The sequence below is a fragment of the Rhinichthys klamathensis genome, unplaced genomic scaffold, assembly GCF_029890125.1.
Source record: "Rhinichthys klamathensis goyatoka isolate OS25496 unplaced genomic scaffold, OSU_Roscu_1.1 h1tg000270l_1, whole genome shotgun sequence".
NCBI lineage: Eukaryota > Metazoa > Chordata > Actinopteri > Cypriniformes > Leuciscidae > Rhinichthys > Rhinichthys klamathensis.
The window spans coordinates 1,802,866-1,828,929 of NW_026606790.1; the positions used below are offsets into that span (position 1 = coordinate 1,802,866).

General features: G+C 37.3%; 2 protein-coding genes across 9 annotated transcripts in view; one reads left to right on the forward strand and one right to left on the reverse strand.

Moving 5' to 3' along the window:
- Positions 1 to 26,064, forward strand: part of rpl17 (ribosomal protein L17) — a 138,882-nt gene that overhangs the window by 58,337 nt on the left and 54,481 nt on the right. The window lies entirely within an intron of this gene.
- On the reverse strand, positions 7 to 24,314 carry med15 (mediator complex subunit 15). 8 transcript variants are annotated; one of them, XM_056268224.1, is made up of 18 exons: positions 24,159 to 24,314; positions 23,204 to 23,291; positions 23,050 to 23,101; positions 22,937 to 22,951; positions 22,663 to 22,830; positions 22,297 to 22,553; positions 18,812 to 19,294; positions 18,401 to 18,601; positions 11,179 to 11,286; positions 10,602 to 10,720; positions 10,378 to 10,511; positions 2,001 to 2,135; positions 1,854 to 1,917; positions 1,702 to 1,768; positions 1,441 to 1,601; positions 642 to 808; positions 459 to 557; positions 7 to 326 (listed from the first exon to the last, which is right to left on the reverse strand). In XM_056268224.1, the coding sequence occupies exons 1-18, from the start codon at positions 24,224 to 24,226 to the stop codon at positions 190 to 192; spliced, it is 2,523 nt and encodes an 840-aa protein (XP_056124199.1). In that variant the 5' UTR covers positions 24,227 to 24,314; the 3' UTR covers positions 7 to 189. The 8 variants fall into 8 exon arrangements, with proteins under 8 accessions (XP_056124199.1, XP_056124197.1, XP_056124200.1 ...); XM_056268222.1 differs by having other exon boundaries at positions 22,297 to 22,550; positions 22,928 to 22,951; XM_056268225.1 differs by having other exon boundaries at positions 18,401 to 18,598; positions 18,821 to 19,294; positions 22,928 to 22,951.

Genomic DNA, 26,064 nt, shown 5'->3' on the forward strand with positions numbered 1-26,064 from the left:
TGAAACAGCAGTTTAAATGTCTTTATTGATCAAGCAATGCACAAACAGTTAAGGCTTTAGTGTATTGGAATAAAGAAAACAGACGATTATTCATGTAGATAAAAAAGACAAAGAAAGTATTAATATATTGCCATCATTCCATTGAGGTGCAAGGATTATACTGGGCTGCTAGTGCTGATGGGAAAACATCTAAGCAGCTGAAAGGCAAGCCTGTCTCACGCTTTGAGCCCAGGTGTTCAGCAGTGCCGTCACCGAGTGCTTGTCAGGAAGCTGAAGGAGTTTAGAGGTCATGTTCTTATGCACAGTCTGCAAGAAGGGGTTGGCCTCTGAAAACGGAGAGGAAGGTAAGGACGTGTTCAGTTCATACGTTTCACAGCCTATATTTTTTCATTTAAACTGGATGCATTTTAAAAGGCAGCCTAAGATAGCATGCTGACAGTTAATACACGAAGACTCACCATACTGCTGACCGTCATCTTCCCAGTGGGGGCTCTGATCGGGATAGTCAGCTGGAATGCTCAATTGAAGAGGGGGAACACTGGGAAGATTTTTATCATCTAGACAGAGACAGTGCCAGGAGTGAATGTTTAATTTGTACAAGTGTACATGACGCATATAGTGGTCATAAGTTTTGAACTGACCTAGTTTACATATGAGATGCACCGTTCCATTGTTGCTGCAAAAGGACGGGTCCAGATTGACCAGGAATTTGGAATTAAGCCGAGCCACCTCCCCTTGAAGTATGTTCGGGATGGTCTGGCGCTCGTCATCTTCAAGCTTCCGTTTACGGGAAGGAATTGAGGGACCCCTGTAATGAAGGAATATATTTTGTAATATGTACATTTACGAGTTAAAGCTGGGTGGTATATATACACACAATACAATGTTTTTTTTTATGCAAAACTATAAATATTGTGAAGCTGTTTTGCACTAATGCAATACTTCATTTGTTACGATTATCTTTTAAAGAGATTATTAAAAAATATATTTTTAAAACATAAATAACAAACTACATGGTGATATACTCTGTTATAAATGTATAGTTTATATAATTTATAAAATGTATAATATACATTACAGTTCAAAAGTTTGGGGTCAGTATGTTTTTTTTTATAATACTACATTTACATTTGTTACGTACATTTATATTTGTATTTTATGATTAATACTAAATCATAAAATATATCTTGAGCATCAAATCAGCATTTTTTTAAATTAATTCTTAAGGATCATGTGACACTGAAGACTGGAACAATGGAAGCTGAAAATTCAGCTGTGTCATCACAAGGATAAATTACATTTTAAAATATATTCAAATAGAAAACAGTTCTTTTAAAGTGTAACAATATTACAGTTTACTGTATATTTGATCAAATAAATGCAGCCCTGGTAACCGGCCTTAAATGAGAAAATAATAATAATTTTAGCTGTTAATCTTACGTGATTGGGGGTCCATGAATTGCTGTCATAGCAGGAGCAAACGTGCGGTAAAGTGAATGGTTGAAAACCGGGGAGCGGATGTTGGCCAAAACAGCATCCAGCAGCGGCTGGCAAAGGTACTGCTTTTTGGTACAGGGCACTGGGGGAGGGGGAGGAGTCGGCTGGAAATAAAAGTCAAGACATCACTGTAGAAATCTGTTACTGCTTTTAAATGAACAGCAACTTAACTGACTTCCTATCTTGAAAAAAAAGGTTACTCACCACTGCCATGTCATTCTTTAGTTTCTCCAATGCTATTTCACACTTCTGTAGTGTTCTAAGTGGACACCTAGTGGAAGACAGCAATAATGCAGCCTTAATCACAAGTCAAAAATCAACACTAGAGACAGTGTTCAACATGCCGGCTTTCCTACCTTGTGTTGGGGTCAGTTAAAATGTTAAGCAAACTTTTCATTTTGCTCAAATCCTTCTTCCTGTCTGTAAAGACCAAACAAAGCATGAGCACTAAAATCAAGGGGAAAAAGATAAATCAGCACCAAAAGAGAAAAAGTCTCCAGTACCCTCATTTTTGTCTATTTTGTTAATCATCCTGCGCAGCGGCTCAATATACTTTGACAGCTGCTTCAGTTTATCCATGTAAAGCTGATCCTCAGACTGTGAGGCCCCTGCTGGACTCATCACAGAGCCTGGATTCCCTGTAATAAAAAAAAAAATATATATATATATATAATTAGGGTTGCACCGAAATTCAATTCTGGCTGCCACCGAGAAACAAATAATTATTTTCATGTTCCGGCTGATAACTAGCCTGGGAAAACCCAGACGACTTCCGGCAAATTTAGATTTGCTCTGAAAGTTAGTCTGGCAAAGAGCTCATTCAAACCCATTTCCAATCCGTCGAAACCGCGGCACCAATCAGAAACGTTGGGGCGGGCTTTACACGATGACGACAGCGCTGGGATTTTGAAGCAGATTTTGTACCCTACAACTTACAACTGAGAATGGTCTGGTTTTAACCAGGCTAGCTGATAACCAATAACTGGCTGAAAATGTCTAATTAAATTAAAAATAAAACCAAAAATAAAAGTTAATCAATCATTTGATTGATTGTTACAAATAAATGTAGGGATCACAAGATTATAATGAACAGTACTAAAAATGCATAGTCTTACAAATTAATCTCTAAAATTCTCATTTAACAATGTTATTAATTTATTCAACAACAAAAAAATGAAAAGTAAAAACACAGGAAAATGAGAATGTACAATTAAATATCCAATATATAAAATTGCCTGATACCAATAAATGTAAAAAAGAAAACAATATATTAATTTGTATTATCTATGTTAAAAAATATATACAATGCTTAACAAATTTATTAGACTACCTGTCATAATAAAGAGAAAACAAATATTTTAGGAATCTGTCAAAAACTTGTTTAAAACTAAAAATGTTATTGTCATTTATTAGGCAAACAACAAACTGAAACAACTAAAGTCTATATTCACACACAATTATTATATTTTGTGTGGCGTCCTTTGGCCTTGATAACAGCTTGCATTCTTCCTAGGGGTGGAACGGTACACAGAAGTCACGGTTCGGTTCATACCTCGGTTCAGACATCACGGTTCGGTACGATTTCGGTACAATGGAGGGAAAAGCAAAACAAAAATGCAGAAGGCATTGTATTTTTTAAATAAGTTTTATTAATAAAGGCATAGAACCAGTTTATTTGTAGTGCACTGACAATAGTTTTATATAATTAGTTTATAAATTAAATTAATAAAAAGACAAAAAGACCTTGCGATATGTTTGGTAATTGTACCTGAATTAATTTAAAATTAATTTGCTATATTTCAGATCAATATATTTGTTTTTCTTAATTTTAATTAACATTATTAATTAACAATGTAACATTATTCTCATCTGAATTATAAATAATTGATTTCTGTATAAAATAATACTACCATTAAAAATATATTCGATTTTCTTTTTTAATCAATGTAGAATGTGTAAGATTAGTGCTCCGAGGACGAGAAATGAAAACCAATGCAATATGATGAATGTCCAAAAGATGGGACCCACAGACTGTTTTGAAATGGAGTTGGATAAATATGTTTTGCTTTTAAAACAGTGTGTGTGTGTGTGTGTGTGTGTTAGAGAGAGAGAGAGAGAGAGAGAGAGAGAGAGAGAGAGAGAGAGAGAGAGAGAGAGAGAGAGAGAGAGAGAGAGAGAGAGAGAGAGAGAGAGAGAGAGAGAGAGAGAGAGAGAGATTTTGGTTGAGTGACAGTTGAAGGTTACAGTTTGACATGAGTTTCCAGTGTGACAAAAGCACAATATTGTGTTTTATTGCGAGTGTACACAAATTTAAGTAAACACTTTGCAGGTTTAATGATTTGTATGAACAAAATGACGGAGTATGTTTTTTATGTTTCCACTGTTCGATCACGGCCGCGCCTCTCTCTCTCACACACACACACAAACACACACACTCCAGCATTGCAATCTTGACATCGCAGCCTGTTCATTATGCGGTCACACCAAACGCGAATAGAGCGTTAAATTCGTGTCAATCGCGTCTAGTTCGACGCTAGTCCAAAGCGAATAGGACGCGCGTATAAAGCCAACGTTTGAAGTGAACGCGCGTTCAGAGCTAAGCCGATGGTACAGATTATGTGTCCCTAAAGAACCCGCGTATCTAACAGTAGTTCCGCATTACATTAATTAATTTTCACGCGAGTTTTATTTATTTTTATACCGTGTATTCTCCGTGTAAATTTGTGCACCGAACCGTGACGCCCGTACCGTTTCGGTTCGATACGAATACATGTACCGTTCCACCCCTCCTGCCATTGTTTTTATTAGGGGTGTCCCCGACTAAGGATTTTCATAGTCGAATCAGATTCGTCAAGTCCTGCCTATAGTCGAATCATATGTGTGGTGTTGGGGAGGGGGCGGGGCTTTAACATTTTAAAGCTGCCATGTACAGAACATCACACAAAGATATAGAAGAAAATGTATAAAAACATTTTGGATCAATAAAACTAAGAAATAACATAAATAACTGCAGAAAGGCCACACTGCAGATAGGATTTGCATTTCACATGCAAATCAAATTAAATCGGCTGAATTGCCTGTACGAGCATGTCCTAAGTAGGCCTACAGCGCAACATCGATGCACTGAAAAATAATCAACAATTAAGAACACAATATAGGCCTACATTTATAATAAATAAAAATACAAAACGAAATAAGTCAGAATCAAGTCACAAGAAGCAGAACAAATGTGTGCAAAATGCCTAAAGTGCAGGGGAACAAATATTCAAAACACAAGTCACAAATAGTTAAATTAGATCACCCTGAGTGATCAATTAATAAAATAAAAAATAAAGAAATTATTAAAATGACGAAAGTATGGCCAGGATTGTCAACTTTGTCTTTTTAACTGCAGAAACAACAATAAACCCTAAACTGGAGCGGCAGTCTTTTTAGCTAAACGTGTTCACAGTATCCAAAAATCAAATTAGAACCGGCTGAAATGTTTTAAAATCACTTGTACCCATACCTGATCGAAAAAACAAAATCCAGTCTTTCACTCGGCCTGTGTCCGTTTGAGTCTTTTCAAATTGTGTGCGCGGATAAAATACATTCTAAAACGCTTAACGGCTTTGTCCTAAAACTGTTGGGCTATATTAAAAGATCAAATTCTGTACACACCTTATTAATTAAGCATAGCCTACTATATAGCCTACAGAAAAGCAGATGAACCCAGAATATGAACACAACGCGTTTTATTATAGGCTACGTTAAAGGGGTCATATAATGGTGCATGCACTTTTACAAGTTGCTTGTACTGAAATGTGTGTTGGCAGTGCCTGTACACAACCATCATATAATGATAAAAATCCATCCAGTGGTTTTGTTTTAATCTCCTTATATGTTTTCCCCTGCCTCAAATCGAGCCGTTCGACCGTGTGACGTCACACGCTCGGAAGCCCCTCCCACGATTGTTGATTGACAGGAGCGTCTCAACACAGACCCGCCCTCGCGGGTGAGATCAGCTCCATGAGAGAGCTGTCAATCATAGTCTGCGCGGACCGGCGCGGTCATTGTTGATATGCTGGAGCACTGTCTATGAGCAGAATGGCGTCTAAGCGATTGTGGTGTTCTGTTCTTGGGTGTAATAACGAACACAGTCATTTTAATGTTCCTAAATCCGAACCGCTGAAGACGCAGTGGCTGAGTTTGTTTTCGAAGGGAATATTCCCCACGAGCAACGTCAATGCTTTCATGTTTGCGCGAATCATTTCTCACACCAGACCGCTTTATAGACGAGGATCAGTATAAAGCTGGATTTGCTAAGCTGCTGCTCATGAAAAATGGATCGGTAGCTGCTACCAGATATTCGTGTTCCTGCTGAATCTCCAGAAGAACGGAAGTGAGTGTAACGTTTTATTAAACTTTATATGAATATATTAATCTTTGCAAATCGCTAGCTGCACGCTTCACAATGAATGCGTCTAAGGTTTACACTCAGGGTACATTACGGCATGTTTTCTATGTAGTATGACGTTCTCAATATAATTCATAATCCCACGTTTATACTGAACAACGCGTTATGGTTATTGAGTTACAAATGGTGTACGCCAGAGCTCTGGTGTACACAGAACAGAGGGGCGGAGTCAGCAAAGCTCATGATCATTTAAAGTCATATGCACTGAAACGGCGTGCTGAAAACAGAGCTGTTTTTGACCAGGTAAAATAAGTGTTTTCTTACAATACTAATGAGAATTTTTAATTAAAGTATATTACAAACTTTTAATTTAGACCCTAAAGAATCATATTAGCTTGTACAAAAATGGCATTATATGACCCCTTTAAGCTTTTTCTCTCCATAGAAAACCAACCTGTTAACGTTGGCCGGCAGAAGTGCGATCATGGTTTTCCTGATGCTACATCCAGCCTTGGAGAATATCCTTTCTGATGGTGTGCATCTTTAGATTTTCTTATCCTAGACATTTTTAAAGATTTAAATCCCTGCCGACAAGACGCTCCTCTGTCGGTCACATATCGAAAGTGAAACTTAAATCTGTCACGGGGTGTTTGGATTTATTCACGCTGCACGCACGTTAAAATATTTATTAAAAGCTTCTTTCTATGCACATTTTTATTGACAGCATTATCATAATAGGCTGTATATTAACGTATTGACAGAAAACCAGTAGTTCTATGTGAAATCAGACATTGAGCACACTCATATAGCCAAAATGACATAATCCTCATTTAAAGGGTCACTCCACCCATTTCAACATTAATCTTTATTGAAAGTGGGTTATATATGTAGTCGAAATGTAAAAGAAATTTTGAATTTGGTGCCCTCTTGACCGAGAAAAGACAGAAAATAACTTTAGGGCGCATTTGTATGTAAGACAACAACTCCCACAATGCACCACGTTGCACAGCTCCGCAAGCCACTCCCACTAATCCAGAACAGCGCAAACATCAGAGAAATCACTCTTCCGTCTACAAGAAGGCTAGCTGCTAAATGAGTTTGAAATTCATTTCACAAAAAATGTCTAGTTAGTTGGCTGTGGCGAGCAGGACGAGGGCGAGGGACGTGAGAGGACGACGCGAGTGATAATGAATGGCACCTGTGCAGCGGTCTCATATCTCTCACGGAGGAGCGGAAGCACAAAAGGAACAGGCCTGATTTTATGTTTTGTTTCTGTTGTGTGTGGCCAGCTGGCTTATACTTTTGTTTTGTATTTGTTTATTTTACTATTAAAATGTTTAAATGTTCGCCGGTTCCAGCCTCCTTCCCACAACAACGAACCCCGTTACATTGGCAAACTCATTAGTGAATTACTCGTTTGTATTTCTTTCTATATGGTGAATTATTGCATGATACCTGGATTTTCAGTCAGGCGAAACTAGGATGGTTCACATCACAACACAAACGTCCGTGTGGTCGTCTGATTCAGAGATTTAGTCTAGGAGAAATTGCGATCGTTGAAATTCTCTGCAGCAGACGGACTCTATCTGTGTCCGTAGCGCACAGCGAGAGCACAGGCACCAGCAGCCCGCCTCAGCTCGACCCAGTCCGGGCTCCTCGTTCGCGACAGGCAGCCGCCTCCTGATCCTCCATCAGCCTCAGCTGCTCTTCACTATATTGCGGCTCGTAAAGATAGCCACGAAGAGCGGATTCGAGCAGCAGAATTTCAAAATCCTCTTCTTCCATATCATGTTTAGTTTCTTCCGTCATTGTCGTAACTTCCTATATCCACAGCGCTTGTTAGCTTAGCTTATAAACAAGATGGCTGATATTGCTTTCAGTATCTGCAAGTGAAGTCCCACCCACTGATCTGTGATAGCTCTGTTAGCGCATTAGGCACAACCCCCTATGGGCGGGTTTGAAAGGGTGGGAATTTGTGCTTGTAGTCTATACAGAAATCCCCCCTTTTTACACTTCCTCCTACAATGACGTCAAATGACGATTTTTGCGTCATTGTAGGAGGAAGTGAAAAAGGTAAATAGTAGATTTCTCTCGTCTCAGGGGAAAATGAAAGAATGTTGCACGACCATTCAATAGTATGACTGGTTGTCTAACAATGGACCTCTTAATGCAAATGGGTGGAGTGACCCTTTAATAACACATCTGCGAAGATTCGACCGTGAGATTGGTAGTCGAATCAGGCTCCTCCTATCGAAGCATCGAATCTTCGACTATTCGGGGTCACCCCTAGTTTTTATGTATAGTCCTTTTCCACAGTCTCTGTTGTAATTGACTTCCAAATAGTTTCTAGTTGTTCCCAAAGACTTGCTATTGATAAAACGTTTGTGCTATCTATCTTTGAATCCCCTAAATCCAAAATTTGTTCAATAGGATTCAAGTCTGGACTTTGACTTGGCCAACTGTGACTAAAGAGCTTACACACTGCTGGATTAACCATTACAGAAACATAAAAAAAATATTTTGGTAATCACCAATACTGTTAGTTTAGGGAAGCTGTAGCACAAACCTTACATTGGGCGGTAGTCTAATAAATTTGTTAAGCACTATACAGTATATATATTAGTGCTGTCAATAGATTAAAAAAAATTAACTTGATTAATCGCACATTTTTTCTGTGATTAAATCACAATTAAAAACACTTACGTTTTTATAGGTTTATATTAGTTTATATATTTTATAATGTAATAATTTCACAGTTAATCTAAATTAATGTAAAATGTAAAACCAAATTAATGTAGAGACAACATGAAGACAATATATTTTAAATACTTGTTTAATGGCATCTTTTTATGAATGAAGGTCAGTATCACTGATACTATACAGCTATTGATGTCTGGATAAAAAATTTTTTTAAATAGCCATCCAAAAATTACAGTGTAATCGAAAGCTATCAATTTTTGTAACATTTATTAGGCTTAAAAAAATATGACAACTTTTAATTTTAGTTAACTTCAAACAATCCTCACATAAACCCATAATAAATGTCATATTTACCTGTGCCCTTCCTTCCTGTCTAACAGGTAAGACATATACCGAAATTGAATAAAGTCATCAAACAGTCTGAACTGCGTAAATGATAAATTAAATATAGACATCCTTATTAAAGCTACAAATGTTTAGTCAAGAGCTGTTACCTTTGTTCTTTGATTAAATTTACTGACAGAAAGCTTTATTGGCTGCTGTCCCTTTAAGACCTGCAGCTGCTGACAGAGATGGGTCTCATTCTCTTACAACTCTTCACGTTCATTTAAGACTTTATTTAACTCATTTAAGACTGCTCTTATGAGGATACTCTGGCATAATTGTGTGTTATTGTTCGTTCAAGCGCGAAAGAAAACTGTATTCTGGTGTGCTGTCTCTGTGTGCGATACCTGCGTCTTTCGGTGTCGTGTGTGTGTGCGCGTCACATAAACAGGACGTTCACAGACAGCACGGCCTCTTTTGTCTTGTCGCGCTTGAATGGTTTGAATTAAGGGTGTCATGATTTCGATTTTAAATCGAAATCGACCGAAATTAAGTCACAATCTCGAACTTCGAATTAAAAAATGGAATCGTCGATGCTGCCAAGCCCCCATGTCACGTCCGGTCGGCGTGCCAAGCGGAAAAGAACACGTGTGTTGAAGTGCTGCGAGTCAACCTCCTCTAACTTAGCTACAGCGAGTCAAAAGATAGCATGGCAACTGCAGATGCAAGAGACCCATCGACAGAACTTGAACCGTCTACTCTTTCATTGAAGTCGCCGGTGTGGAAGTATTTTGGATTTCCAGTGAGTTATGTTGACAACGTTCGCGCTTCAAAAAAGCCACAGTTTGCAAGCTCTGCTATGTGCGTGTAACATATTCTTCCACTGGCAGCACAACTAACATGGCAGGGCATCTCCGCAGGCACCACAAAAATATAGATTTATCTGTTGAACCAACAACTGTTTTTTTTTTTTTTTTTTGTGAACTTGAATGTCATCTTATGTGAAGACTGCAGTTACAAAAGAGAAACTAGATGGCAGGTTATTTTGCTTAAGTTTCCAATTGACTAAAGATATAAGTTATTATATTATATTATATTATATTATAAGCACTTTATGTTGTTAATAAATGTTTTAAATTTGACAATGTAGTGTGGTACATTGCGAAAAAAGGTCAGAAAAGGTCAGTAAAAATCGAGAATCGAATCGAACCGTGACCTTAGAATCGAAAATTAAATTGAAGATTTGGAGAATCGTGACACCCCTAGTTTGAATGCATTTGCATGAATAAGAGCGGGATCATATAATGTAACGTAGCCAAAGAATGACTCAAATTAATGGATGCTGCGTTAATTGCGTTAAATATTTTAACGCGTTAAACTGGACAAAAATGTATCGCATACGTTAACATTGACAGTCCTAACATATATATGTATATAAAAACAAGAAAGCTTCTCTGTACCTGGTGTATTCAGGGGTCCAGGTGAAGGTACCTGGAGGGGGTAACTCTGGGGGGTGCGTGCAGAGGCAGGACTCTGGGATGGCTGGGGAGAGGGACTGGGTTGGAAACCTCCTGGAGATGGGGTCGGACCAGAGCTAGAGGGAAAAAAAAAAAGGTTGAATTAACCTTCTGCAGTTAATACTAGTAAATACATATTGGAGAAAAACAAAACTATTTTACTATACCTGACAGAGTTGGGCTGAGAGGAAGGAGGCTGGGGGGATGGCTGAGGCTGCGGGGGAGGTGGCATCGACTGGGGAGTCTGCACCTGAACTGGGGAGGGTGATGACATCATTTGCTGACCCTTTGAAAGGTTAGGAGAGAGGGAAAATTAAAGTGGGTTCAAAGTAAATAGACGAGTGGTGGAGAGCGGGCACAGCACTGGTGTAGCCAGTTACCTAGAGATAACAGACATACTGTACAGTCAAGATCAGTTCGCTTTGACTGTAGAGCACCAGTAGATGGCGCTGTTTAACCAGTAGATGATTGCTTCTTATTAGCTTCCTCACTAATGTCACTTATCACAAAATCCAGTCCACTTACCTGTGCCACACACTTTTTAATTTCACTTGCCTAAGTGCTTCTGGGTAATTTCCGACTAAATATTTCTGATTGTGAAACTGGTTGGGGGTGGGATTGGGGGGTAAAGGGAGGCAGATGAGTGTGGATTATGGACAGCCTTCGCTCTAGTGTAAAGCCACAGACGTACGCACCCACTGGGTTGCAGCGCTGAGACCCTGCGCTCAGCCCTGCGGTAAATACCTGTGGCATTTGCTGTCCTCCAATGGCAGCGGGGTTTTGAGGAATGGAAGAGTTCGGGGTGGCGCGGGGCAACCGGGGTGGCATTTGCATCCCAGGACGGGGCATCATCTTTGAGGAGGACAGAGGGGACAACAGACATGTCACAAGCAAAACAATAAATGCAGTGCATCAGCGGACATGAGGAAGCACATGCAAGAATGCAAACGGAAATAGATTCGGCAGGTCTGCAAGCACAGATGCACATAGAGTCACATTCAATTATGCAAAACAAGGCTGTCCAAAAATAAAAAGATGTGCCAGCACGGCAGTATAGTGAGCTTCCTGTCCAAGAGCATATAAAGGAATATCCCGGGTTTAATACAAGTAAAGCTCAAATGACTACACAAGTAGTGAAAATGTTAATTGCTACTAAAATTTATATTTAACATACATAATATAAATTAATTAACCTCTAAAACGGCTGTAAAAATGGCAAGAAGATTTTTTACAGCTCAAATAATGCAAGTTTTTACAGAAGAAATAATGCAAGTACTTTTGCAAAATTACTGTCATCACATTTCTGCTTTTAAATACTCCAAAAAATCCCATTTATGCTGTAAACGGCTGACGGTAATGAGTGTGGTGGTAATCAAAATGATGCAGTTTGTTCTTAAATTGTATTGAACCCGGAATATTCCTTTAACAACACTGATTGTTTAGACAAGGCAGAATGGCCAATGGATTTCATGCTCTCTTTTCATGTACCAGAATCATGCAAGGCAAGGAAAGATCTCCAGCAAGCCTTTCGACTCTAAATTAAAGCTGTGGTTGAGCTTGCCATCTGCTAATGGCTTTTAGAGGGGAGCTCGGATCAAAAGATGGGCGGATACAATTCAACCACCAATACCTCCCTTGAAACACATTAAGGAAATCATTGATATTTTCCTTTGAGCCTTTAAGAGTATGTTAACAATCATGGCAAACTGTAATTCATACAGCTTTGTGCAGGGTAACCTAAAAAGGAATGCATTTCTTGTCAGGTGCATGCAGAAAGGGCTTGTGGGTTTAAAACGGCAAGCATGCAGTCTATTAGCGGTTAGCTGCACAAACATGCATAATGCAAATGAGATTAAAAACTAAGGCTACTCAAACTTATATTAAACTGACTGCTCTGCTGTATTTCACAGCTCTGCAACAGAATAGAGATTTCTGGCTTTAGAATAAACTAGGGCCACACAGATGGGAAAAGGTGAATAAAAGCAACATGAAGCAAAATGTTATCCATCGAATGCTTGCAGATGGGAGGGCCACCCTTGAGGGAGAGATCTGACTAAATGTATTTGGAAAAGTAAAACAGGCATCTAGTTGAGCTTATCTTTATCATACATAACTAAAAACAGGATATATATATATATTAGGGGTGTAACGGTTTAAAAAAATTCACGGTTCGATACCATACAGTGGTGTCACGGTTCGGAACGTTTTCGATACAGCAAAAAGAAAGAAATACCAAAGAAATGTCCTTGTTTGTTTTTTTTACTTTGAACAATGATGGAGCTATACTTGACCCATTTTCTGAGGTGTCTTAGCATATACAACAAAAACAGCTTATAAAAAAAGTTAAATGTAATATTGTAGTAGTTATAAACAAAGATTTATTTTATTTCAGTTTTATTTCAAGTTTGCAAGGCTCCGGATTAACAATAAACCATTAAAAAAAAAAAAAATATATATATATATATATATATATATGGGAGTGGAAATGGCAGCCACCTACTGGTTACAATGGTAATTTAATGTCTTTTTTATTTTTAAATAAAAAATATATATTTTTAAGTGTGAGTTTTCCTGCATCTTGAAACTTGTAGTTTTATAAATGGGGGTAATCTTTGAAAGACGACCAAATAATGTTTTGGTCATTACATTAAAAATAACATTTAAATGATAATATTTGAGTTTTGAACTGCTGGAAAAAGATGTGACATTCTTGAAAGCATTTTACTATTCCTGCCAAACTTCCATCATTACAGTTAGTGCTACTACATTAAATCCATGGTGAATGTTGCTGATCTGTGGACTTAAATCCTATAACTAGTTCATTTACGGCACAATGTTTCTCCTGGTTTCCACATCAGCGCTGTTTGATCTAATAGAGATCTACAGTTAATAACGGAGAAAATGTAATGCTTTTCACTATAGATCTCGCAGTGATGTTATTACTTCTGTGGCGAATTGAAATGCTTTCTTTACTGGATCTCTTAGTGCGGTGTAGTAACTGTCGCTTGATCAAGATCGGTTCGCGCTGCACTGACATTGGTCCACTCCAAACTATTATGTGATTATTTTATGTGCAGCTTGTCAGTGCAGAACGGGTGATCGGTAGTAAATGCTGCTCCATCTGAACGCGGCACGCCATCTGGCGTAGACACGCCAAATATGCCTCGCCACAGAAGTAGATAATGCTCGTCATTCCAGGAAATCCCTATCAGCCATCATCGCTGTAGCTGAATAGAAGATTGAAACGCTTTGATTGATTAAACATGACTAATAAACACAACTGCCTTATTCTGTGTAAGAAGCCACATCATCTCACAGGAGGATGCTCAACTGCCGTTATGAAGTAAGTTTGGAGTAAAAGCATGTTATTAAATGTTGTCTTTTGTTGGACAAGAGGTTATTAAATGCTTGTCATGTTTGGAAAGCTGTTTGACGCGTGTTGCTTTTTCAAATGCATGTTATAAGTGACTCAAACTCAGTTCTTTCAGATGGTGCAGCGTTTACAGAGTAGAGCCCGACCGATATGGATTTTTGGGGGCCGATACCGATATTAGGGAGTAAAAAGAGCCCGATACCGATATATCGGCCAATATTATTTATGTGTATATTATAATACAGTAGCAAGCAATATTATTTATGTGTATTATAGTACAGTATACTAGTCAAAAGTTTGGACACTTTCCTATTGGTGTGTACAAACTTTTGATGGGTACTTTACACAGTAGCTATAAACAGAATAAATATATTTTATAAACATGTTTTGCAATGATCACTCAAATGTGGTAATCAAACACTTGTGTGACACAGATATGTAATGGAGGCAGGGGGGATGATAGAATGAGAATTATACAGCTGAGCTGTAACCAAACTAGTTTGCATTGCATTGCATGTTATATTATATTATATTATATTCTACTGTTGCATAATCTTCACTAACGACTTTGTCTTTTAATTTAGTCATAACTTATATCATAACTTATATCATAACTCTTATATCATAACATAACTTAGTCATATCTTTTTACTACAGTAAAATTAATAATATCATAATGAAAACGTTTTTAATTACATAGCCTATGTACAGTACTTTTATACTATTTTAAATAATTAGTAAGCAAAATGTACTAAACGTGAAACTAGGCTAGGCCTACTCTTAATGCAAAATGGCCCTATATAAAGTGTTATAATTATATACATTTTTGGAATATTGCTTGATGTTGTAACGTAGCGTTATCAGGCAGAATGAGCTTTAACACGGTGTCTACACCGGACGCGGCCGTTACTGCTCGCGTCACAACAGCTGTTTACCCGGTGACACAGCAGAATCAGTTTACTGTCGGAGATCGCTCGCGCCACGCATTTTAATCAATGTTTCATTGATTAAAATCAACCAATTGCCTTAATAAATAAGAAGTAGGCCTAAATATAGCAGACAATATAATCAGGACTTCTCAGCTGCGCGCTTGCAATAGTCACAAGCAAGCTCACACAATACGTGACAGAGGCTGGTAGCAGAGAAATCAATTCTGTGAATTACACTGCGCAAATCACTAGTAGGCTACTACCCACCGGATGAAGAAGGGTTGGCTCTCAGTCTCCACAGGCTACATAAAATATTCATTTTATTTTATTTTATTTTTCGTGTTCGCATTTATGAGGAAAAAAACAATGTTAAAGACGCGACAGTTCAGCACTACGGACGTGAGCGCTCTGAAAGCGGCACTAAAATAGGCGTTTGAAACTTTCACATAGACATCAAACAGAAAGCACAAAACCTTTCGTTTCAAAGTGAATTTCGTTTTGTATTAATTGTATCTTAATTTTAATCAATGTTTCATCAACCATTTGCCTGGATTTAATTTATAAGAAGTAAATATAGCTAGCAGACGATAGATAATATCGACACGGAGGCGCCTGCGGGTGAACTGGAGCTCGTCTCATGAACCGAAACTTAGCGTATAGACCTGAGAATTAAAATATATCTATATTGAAATGTCTACTTTTAAACAGAACAATTCAAAACGAAAGACAGACAGACTCATGTAATCGTATGAAATGTGCATTTCTCTCTGGCACGCGTTCACTGAAGATCGCGAGTCAGCATCGTCAACTTCATCTTTGGCTGACACTGACTGAAAACACTTGTTTATTAATAAACAATTAAAATGTCTCCTTGCCATATTTGTTGTATTCATAATCATTACTTTTGCCAGTTCTTGTGACAGCTTTTAGGTGCTTTATTGGCAGCGCCACCCTTACATGAATCACCGCACCGCATTTTTTTAAATATTCATTTATCGGCCATTAAATGCCGATACTGATAGTTAGGAAAATGCCTAAAATCGGCCGATAATATCGGCCCGCCGATATATTGGTCGGGCTCTATTACAGAGCCGTACATCAATGACAAGCTGCGCATAAAAAAATAATAATCGCAGCCTTTGCGATTTCAAAATCGTGATAAGCCAACTTGATTTAAGTGCGATTACATGGAAATCGTGCAGCCCTAGTCAAGTCTCACAAAAGGTACAAAAACAAAGCACCATCAACTTTTCCTCCACTATATTATAAGTGTTCTAAAGCAATTCCATAGTTTAATGTGACAGAGATGAGAAGTCGTTAAATTCAAGTTCATGTAAAGCCGCCTTTCCACTACACATGACATTCGCATACGATTGTCGCATTTCGCCCCCTCTAGCGGCAGTCGCACGGAACTTTGAAATTGGTCATGAAGCAACTGTAGTGCTTCCCTCCGCTGCGGCTGTCAGTCATTCTCCATTCAGCACTCAAACAGTGCGTCGCGTTCGGTTACGACAGTCAACATAATGAAACTCTCTCCGAGATGATTCAATGTTCCTATTATTATACTTGATCTGTAGATAAAGGTCTGTGGTTTCGCATAAAATGACTATCTTGCTGGAGCTTATTGCTGTTCATGTAACTTTCTCCCGGGTATCTTTAGATCACAACAATGGAATAGAGAGCACTATGAATTGTAACTGACATTTAAAACTGTTAAAAGAAAAGACTTGATAAACTATTGCATTGATATAATATACTATGGATCAATATCTATTTCCTTTTTGCTTTGAACTTTGTGCCACTCTGTTTTGGAGCCTTTCATAATATAATACTTTTGTGTAATGAAAAATACAAGAGCAATATGTAACATTTGAACAGATTTAGCGCTACACTTCACTTTTATTTGCTCTTCATCTCCACTAAATAATGTCTTTTTCACTAAATGTTTAGATTTAATACAATTATTGTGCACTCATGATTTTTCTAGAGTAACTTTTTGCTGCTGAATTTTCCATTAATCTAGTTTATTATAGTATTTTGTCATAGATTATGATCATATTTGTTTTCATTTGTTGTTTTTCTTTATAATGATGTTTAACACAGAGGTATAGAAAAAGAAAAAAAAAGTCACTGCGCTATATCGGATCGGTATCGGCCGATACTCAGAATTTTTGGTATCAGATTGGTTCTGAAAAAATGGTATCGGTGCATCCCTAATATATATATATATATATATATATATATATATATATATATATATATATATATATATATATATATATATATATATATGGCAAGTGCTGACAAATAAAGCAGAATTAGCCTCCAGAATGCATTTGTAGGAAGCAGTGTTGGGCATTTATTAACTAATACTAGCTACGCTACAGAACTAACCACGTTGTCAGCAGTGTTTTTCTTTGTTTGTTAATCAGCTTTTACAGTAACAAGATTTTTTTTCCAACAAGTAGTGTACTTTTTAACAATTGTGATATTGAAATATTATACATTTCAAAATTTTTTAAAAATTAATTACTTAAACTTCTACTAAAACTTCAAAACTAAGTTCAGTTGCCTATTTTAAAAAACACGTGTTATTTTGCCATATTTTATTTTGAAATACACAGAATTATTCAGCTGTTCGCTTGCAAATTGTCTAAATACGGCTCGTGTTCTTCTTTTAAAAGTACCTTAAGTATTCATGGTTTAAGTTTGAAGTATAATTTATGTCGATAGCACAAACAATACGGGTTAGGTGGGAAAGTTTAAAGGTAGGGTATGGGATTTGCAAATTGGCCGGCAGATTTTGAAAATACAGAACTCAAAAGGTCCTACCTTCTTTCCTCCAACGCTGGCCCTGACTCCACCCATTCGAAGAACATGGACGCGCAATCATGCATCTGCCAAACTCAGATGCGCGAGATCGCACTTAGTCTCTCTCTCTCTGTACCGGGGTGACTTGCACTTACTGTGACTGGGTCACGAGCTTTGAGTATGCGCACGACAGGGGACACGCGCGCGAGGGGGGTATGGTACGACCGTTTGATTGACGCACTGACTGTCCAATGATTCTAGGTGGTCTTGGAAATGATTGGCTGGAGTTTTTCAAATCCTGCCCGTTCCACAGATGATTAAATTGCTTAATTTTCATTTCAGTGCTTCTAACTCAGTGGCTGTAAGTGGGTTAGGAATAGGATTTCAAGTGATTTTGAAAAATGGTCAAAAAAGAAAATCACATACCCCACCTTTAATAGTTAAATTAGGGGTTTGGAAAAACCCTTAAACCCAAGTATGAGTAAAAGTAATAGTGGTACTGCTTGCTAGTTATGAGTAGCTTGTAGTTTGTCAAGCTACTTGCGAAAGTAGCCTCCCGAACACTGGTGAAGATCTCAGTAGCTTATTTGTTCAGAAACATTGAGCTGTGATTGGAGAACAAGGATAAACCTTGTTAAACTCACAACTAAACCTCTATTGACAAGAAAAATAATGATGTATAATACTTCTGTTGTTATTTAGACATTGTGCATTACACTACGGCCCACCACCAGGCAAGGAATAAACAGTTCTGAGGTCCAAAAGAAATTCAAGTATTGATTTCGGTAGCATGCAATCACTTCACGCTCAAGTCTCTTATCGCAATCCTCACCACGGCTTGCACTGGGTTTACCTGGCCAGGGACTCCTGCGAGCTGGGCCGCCTGCTGCATCTGTTGAACCTGCTGCTGCTGCTGCTGCTGTTGTTGTTGTTGTTGTTGCTGCTGTTGTTGTTGTTGCTGTTGTTGTTGTTGCTGTTGCTGCTGCTGTTGTTGTTGCTGCTGCTGTTGTTGTTGTTGCTGCTGCTGCTGCTGCTGTTGTAATACTCTCGCCTGCTTGTATAAACGGAAGCAAACAGAAAGATATACCAGAAACTAAGACTAGCTGTGTAATAGCGGTGTAATATGCGTATCATTTGCCTCTCCCGACCACTTGTGTTCAGATGAAGTGAGACAGATGTCAATAACAGGTGTCAACGGAGACTCAAAGTGGTTATTATGCATTTTGCATTATGATAGCATCCTGTTAGGGCAGCTGATCTTTACCTGCATTACCTGCTGGAGCTTCAGATGTTGCTGCTGCTGTTGGCTGAGTGAGCTGATTTGTTGATGCTGTCCTGGAGTCATTTGTGGTAATGACTGGGGCACCAAGACTTGCTGCTGCGAGTGAGGGGGCATCTGACCTGCTACTCCCTGAGCCTGTACCTGGGCTTGACCTTGAGCTTGGACCTGAGCTTGGACCTGGGCTTGAAGCTGCTGCATTTGCTGGATACTCTGGGCTTGGGCATGAGCGTGGGCCTGTGCTTGAGCTTGAGCTTGGGCCTGTGCTTGAGCTTGGGCCTGGGCTTGGGCTTGAGCTTGAGCTTGGGCCTGGGCTTGGGCCTGAGCCTGTGCATGAGCCAGTTGCTGCTGCTGCTGCTGCTGCTGTTGTTGCTGTTGTTGGTGTTGTTGCTGTTGTTGTTGGTGTTGTTGCTGTTGTTGTTGGTGTTGTTGCTGTTGCAGTTGCTGCATCATTCTGGTTTGGTGCAACTGGAATTAAAGACATTAAAAGAATAAATACACTGAGTAAATTATGAAATTATAAATACAAATAAGTAAATTAACACTTAAATTAAAATTCTGTCATGTAGTATCTTTATTTGGCCATGATTTCACCAACCCACCAACAACAGAATGGATGTGTCAGAGATGGATGTCTATGAAGTTAATGTATCAAATTAATAGAATGTTAAACAAATTAAATAGTCACACCTCTATAGCTGGTGTGCGCAAGCTGATAAGCGAAACACATGGAGTGGATTAAGCACTCAGAGGCTCAGACGTGAGCTTGTTGAGCGAATCCCTTTTTCACACACGTCGCTGGAAAGTTTGTTGTTCGGTTGGATATGTAAATAGCAAATAAAGTAAATCAAGGCACATTGATGAGAGAGAGAGAGAGAGAGAGAGAGAGAGAGAGAGAGAGAGAGAGAGAGAGAGAGAGAGAGAGAGAGAGAGAGAGAGAGAGAGAGAGAGAGAGAGAGAGAGAGAGAGAGAGAGAGAGAGAGAGAGAGAGAGAGAGAGAGAGAGAGCGAGAAAACACACTTCTGTTGCATTCTCTTTATTGTTCACTCAGCAGCACACATGCGTCATTTAGATTAAAACGAAATCGTATATGCAAGTAAAAAATTTGACCGGTTATGTCATTTATGTATAACAAGTGGTTCCCTACATTATTACAGGACAAGAAGTTTACTGTGCCCAAACATCCGAAACGCGCGCCCAAAAAGCTGCGTCTCAGACAGTGCTTGGATACACCATTGAATTCTCTTTCACGTCTTCTTGCGCTTGACCTGACGAATTCACACAAAAATTATGTAAAGACGCCCATCTTGGCGAATATCCTAGTAAACTTAGTTGGCAATGTCTCAAGTGAACGTAAACAGTTAATAAATAAAACGCATGTGTAACAGTACATTGGATCCGTGCATTCTGTCTTAAAGTGACAGCAGCTTAATAAACCTGCTGCTGTGTTTTAATGTTAATCAAAGGACAAAGAAATCAGTCACTGCTCTTGATTGAATTAATTTTTTAACTTTAATTAATATTAATCTATATTTAATTTATTGTAGGCTTGTACAATACATTTTAACAGGCATAATTAAGCATGAAAATAACTGAATGAAATGTATATTTAAACCAATGAATATGATTCATATTCTTTTGGTTTATCTACCCTTATATGGGCCATTCTACAGAATATAAAAATATATAAAATCATAATTCATTTGGTACTTTCAGTTGGGAGGTGGCTGTCCCGAACCCTAACCCCTAAATTTCAACTTGTGAAAATATTGAAATATTTTTTTCAATATTTTCCATTGTTGTTTTTAAAAATATATATTTTTGATTTCTTTTTAAAAGTTTATTTATTTTATATTTTATTTTTAAATCATGAAACTTTTCATGTCACTACCAAAACAGTGTGTGTTTTAGTCCATTGGCTGAGACTGATTTTAACCACACCCCTACATTTTTGATCAGGAAATATTCCTGTGTCCCTCTCTCTCAAAGCCTCTTTCATTGTAGATAGGTACAATCATTTTGAGGGAAATGTGTTCAAAACTCTGAAAATTTGTGTGTAACTTTAAGGGACATCACTATACCAAACACCTTTTTTCTGCAATTAAGCAAACTTTTTTGGGTGCAATTCCATAACATTTAGTTTTTATGTGTGTAAAACTGTTCAGAACTGTGCTAGGTAACCATGTGCTGGCTATCATCTTTGAACTAGGCTCAAAAGTATCTTAAATTGTCACTACCGAAAAAGTCATGACCGAAACTTTGGGGGAAATAAAAAAAAAATGTTGTACAGTTCTGCAAATCATTAGTATCTTAGTATGTTTTAGTATGAGAGTTAAAATTCTGTAATGTGATGTGGTCGCTACCAAAACATTACTGTCACTTCAGAAAATGTGCGTGCCGTCACGACCGAAACATGGATGTTTTGTCTAAAATAAAGTATACTGAATTATCAACTAAGATGTTATTATGGTAACAAAAAGTTTGCTTAATTGCGGAAAAAAGGTGTTTGGTAGTGATGTCCCTTAAAGTTACACACAGATTTTCAGACTATTGAACACATTTCCCTCAAAATTTGGTTCAATGTATGTTCAAACTAATGAATCCTTAACTTTGAAATCAGTATGATTAACTTAATGCCTTTTACAAAGAAAGATTGGGTTCAAAATACAACAAATCTTATAAATTACACTTGAAATAGTTAAAATTGTAATTGTTATTGATTTACCTGTGAAAACTTTTTTTTTTAAATAGCAAAAACTATATTTACAAGGTAGATGTAAACAAAATATTAATAGGTCAATATAAGCCTTCTTATTAAATTATTTATTATTGTGTTTCGGTAGCGACAAATCTGGGGAGAGGAAAAATATTCCAAAACTTTCTGAAAATACAATATGTTAATTAACTGCACAATTACTAGAAATGTGTACCTTGGATATTATACAATTTGCATACATACAAAATTTGTGGGAAAAGACACATTTTTTTCCAAGACGTTTCCAACTCTGACTTTAAACCAATTCTGTAGAATGGCCCATATACGTAAAAATTACAAATGCAATGAAAATACAGGTATCAGCGAGTAAAAGAAATGTAAGTATCAGTATCGGACTACTGGCCAAGTTCTGGAAAAAGTGGCATTCCTGAATCTCTAATCACCACCATTTAAGTAGCAAACATTAATGGTGCTCTAAGCGATGTCGGGTGACGTCACCTCTTGTTGACGTTTAAAGTATTGTCAAACAAAACGGAGGCTAGCTAGACCCTCCCTCCTCCTCATCCGCGCACTAACCCCCCAAAACCCCACCCCCAAATCCTTCTTGTCGGTTATTGGCTGGAACAGTTTGTTATGTTTCGTGGTGCGGGTTAGCCCAGTTTGTTTTTGTTGCCGTTTGTGGAGCCTGAGGTGTCTGCGGAGACAGCGTTTTTTCTTCGCTTAGAGCACCTTTAATCTTTCGCTTCTCCGTTACCTGGTTCTGTTGTTGCTGCTGATTCTGGGCCTGCTGCTGTTGCTGATTCTGATGCTGCATCTGCTGATTCTGATGGTGCTGCTGTTGAAGTTGCTGGAGTTGCCTTATCTGTTGGAACTGCTGCTGCATGGCATTCTGCTGCATAGCTGCTGGCTGCTGAGGCTGCATGCCTGCCTGCTGCTGCTGCTGCAGCTGGAACTGCATGGACTGCTGCTGTTGCGGCTGCTGTATCATCTGCATCTGCCCTGCAGCTCCTGCTGTGGTAGATATTGCATCATGTCATTTTGAGGAAATGTATGAGAATTAAAATAAGATTATTATAAAGCCACACAGTCTCTCTAATCAGTTGACAGCTATTGAATTTACCAGCCTGCTGTCCTCCCGCTACTCCCTGCATGGCATGTTGACCCATTTGCATTTGCCCTATTTGCCCTATACCACCCATTGGTGCGCCAGGGGGGCGTGGTCCAATGCCAATAACTCCAGGACCACCTCCACCCACTCCTGGTAAATTCTGCAGGGCATTCATGGGGTCTAAAAATAAACAATATTACTTTGAAATTCAGCAGAAAATATATTCTGACAGTTAAATAGTATACTTAAGAAGATCTTAAATAGCTCTTTAATTTACCAGGCCCACCTTGAGTCTTTTTATCTGGAATGAAAAACAATAATTTCAATTCACGGTCCACATCCTAACATCTCAGCAATAAAACCGAAAAAAGCATAGTAAACAGTGAATTGCCTACTTACGAATGTCTCTAAAATGAATTATCAGCCTTGCAACCAGAGATAAATACTCCTCCTGTTCCCCCCACCAAAAAAAATTAAAATACATTTAAACAAATCACACAAAACATTTCCGTTAAACTGCAAGTTAACATGTACATTTAAAAGTAGTACTTACTCTGGTCTTTGCTTTGATAAAAACATGGCTCTCCATGTCAGTACTGGACTTTGTGTGAGCAGTTCCTGCTTTTCTCATGGCTTCATCTCTGCAATAAAGCAGAAGTCTGAATATCATCTATCGTTTACTGACACTATCATTCATTTAAGAGATGTCTCAGAACATTTAGAACAGCTTTTTATTATTGGAACAAAGAATAAAACTATTACAAAAAAAGAGAAAAGAAACTTAATATTTTAAGAGGGTTACAATCAATACATGAAATTCTGAAATTAATTAAAGTGTGTTATCGTATAAGTATTACACCAAATAAGAGTATTGCAAGCAAATGAATCTATGAATTCTTCTTTAAAGAAAGAAATAAGTTACTAATTTAGGTCTATTCTCAAAGAGACACCAATTTGTTTTGTTTTTTTGTTTTTTACTGATACAAAAGTTTGGGGATAAATTCCTTTTAACAATAAAGAAAAGTCAATCCAACACATTATAAACACAATTCCAAAATATGTTGGTAATTGTTTCTTCAAAGTGATGACAAGAGCAATTGGGCAACTATTAGAAGAGCTTATAATGAGCCTAAAGTGATCACAAGAGCGATATAATATCTTTAAGGTTAATTTTATTTTGCCTACAACGTTAAACAGCATTTATATATAATTAATACATATTTCGCTTGAACATATTTGACTAGAATTTAATTAGGCTTACTTTCCATTTGCAAACCGCATAGCTAATCAAACTCTAAAAAGGAAATGTAATCTCACTTAATGAACATATTACCGTGATCAGATAAATATCATATATAAATACAGCCTATTTTGAAATTTCGACTGTTTAACAGATGAGCTGATAACAAGCCTGAGCATCCGCTAGTTAGCAGCTAACTAGCTAGCTGACTCTGAGACTTTATGCCCTTTATATAAGGATATAACCAAAAACATATTTGAATGCTTACATTTGCGCCACTACTTTCTGTCGAAAGGCTGGACTCCTCCAATCACTATCAGGACCTGGGACCTCCATGACTGTTATTGCTGAACAACGTTAAACAAGCTGCTTCCAGTTAGCGATGTCCGCTACCGCTTCGCAAATGAATCATTCCACTGAGTCGAATCTTTTCAAGGAAACGGTTGAACCAGCTCAATCTGAAAGATTCATTCAAGAATCTCGAACTGTTCTCGAGTCGAAGAAATAATACAAATAAATCCACTTGAAATATAAGTTTACGGCTTAATTGCTTGTCAGATTTATTAAATACACACCAGAGCTCGTTTTAATAAACTGTAGGGCTATTTTATTAAAACGTTACAGCATTTTAGGAAACGTTAGAGATTACATCAATAGTTTTTACGTAAAAATCCAAATTATATGTAGGTTTAAAATACTTTACCTTTCTGAATTTAACTATATCTGCAACAAACTGAATTATTACACAGCAAATGATAATTAAAAAATAATCATAAATAAATAAATAAAAATAGGGAAAAAAGTGCAATAGGCTACGTAAAATAATCACCGAAACGGTTTATTGACATGAAAGAAATGAAAAAAGAACCGATTTGCAGAAATGAGTCTGACTTCCCTAAAAACTGCTGCTGAAAGGATTGCTGCGGATATTCTCAAAGTCTCCTCTAGCAAATCTGGAATATAAAGGGTATTCATTGTTATTATTAGGCCTATTATTATTATTATTATTATTATTTGTAATTTATAGGCTATAGCGCACAGTGAAGTCTTCAATCAAATTTTCTTTGACGTCAATAGTGAAATATTTTTAGATTACATTTGCAACCCCTAGTGGTTGTCACTAACCTGTGTTATGTGTCAATAGGCTATTATAGGGCTATCCATAATTTAAATCATGCTTAAAGTGTATTTTGATTTCTTTATTGATGTGTACGTGAATAATAATAATAATAATTGCCATAAAACTGATTATTGAGATACTATATTATAGTTGTTATTACGGTAGTATTGTGAATGTTTTAAATTAGTTTTTATTTGTATATTTTCCGTTTTCATTTTAAATTTGGTTACATTTTTAGTCCTTTTGTTGTGTGTTTTTGTCTTTTTTATTAGTTTTTTCTTTTTTGAAAATATGATTTGTTGTATTTCCGTTTAGTTATTTTAGGAGTTCAAGTTAAACTAAATGAGAAAAAATAGAAATGTTATACCTTAAGTTTTGTATATATTTTATTTTATTTCAGTTAATGTTTATCTTGTTTATTTTATTTCAAGTTCCGAAAACATATTTTATGGTTATTATATTTTAAATTATAATAACACTAACATCAATTTAATAGTAGTAACATTTATAACAGTTAGAGTTACTTTATCATTGCATTACTGACTTTTATTTTCATTTTCAGATGTGTGGGCTCTAGGGTGTGGTTATGGGCAGACGTGGGTCGGGTGACATGTCAAATGAAAAGCTTCTGCATTTCACACATCGGTTAAATGTTGGCTTCCTGCCCAAACATCATTGTTCTTCATTGACTGTATTTTTACTTATTGGTTAATTACTGTAATATTGTTTTAATTATTCTATTTTTATTTATTTATTTGGTGGCCATAATCAGTAATGCTGAATGTATTAATACATTAATGCATAATGTATTAATGCTTGAATTGCCTGAAGGCAGGCAATTCAAGGCCTTGACAAAAGGCGTGTCTCATATAATTTAGCCCATGTTGCATCACTATAAAGTTGACATTGTCTACTTTAAGACTTAACAGTTGTATGGCAGTATAGACTATGTTCGTATGATCATATTCTTGACCAACTGCTGCTAGGCAGTGGAAGCCAAGAGGACTGATGAGGTCGGAATATGATATCAATAACAAAACAATTTTTTTTTTTT

What these genes read in the sequence shown, in the direction of transcription:
- med15 (XM_056268220.1), bottom strand. Translation starts at nt 24,226, where the DNA reads ATGGAGGTCCCAGGTCCTGATAGTGATTGGAGGAGTCCAGCCTTTCGA. An exon ending in TCTCAGCCCAACTCTGTCAG is followed by an intron (nt 10,512 to 10,601) that starts GTATAGTAAAAT and finishes TTTTCCCTCTAG; the next exon opens with CTCTGGTCCGACCCCATCTC. An exon ending in GCATCTCATATGTAAACTAG is followed by an intron (nt 558 to 641) that starts GTCAGTTCAAAA and finishes GTCTCTGTCTAG; the next exon opens with ATGATAAAAATCTTCCCAGT.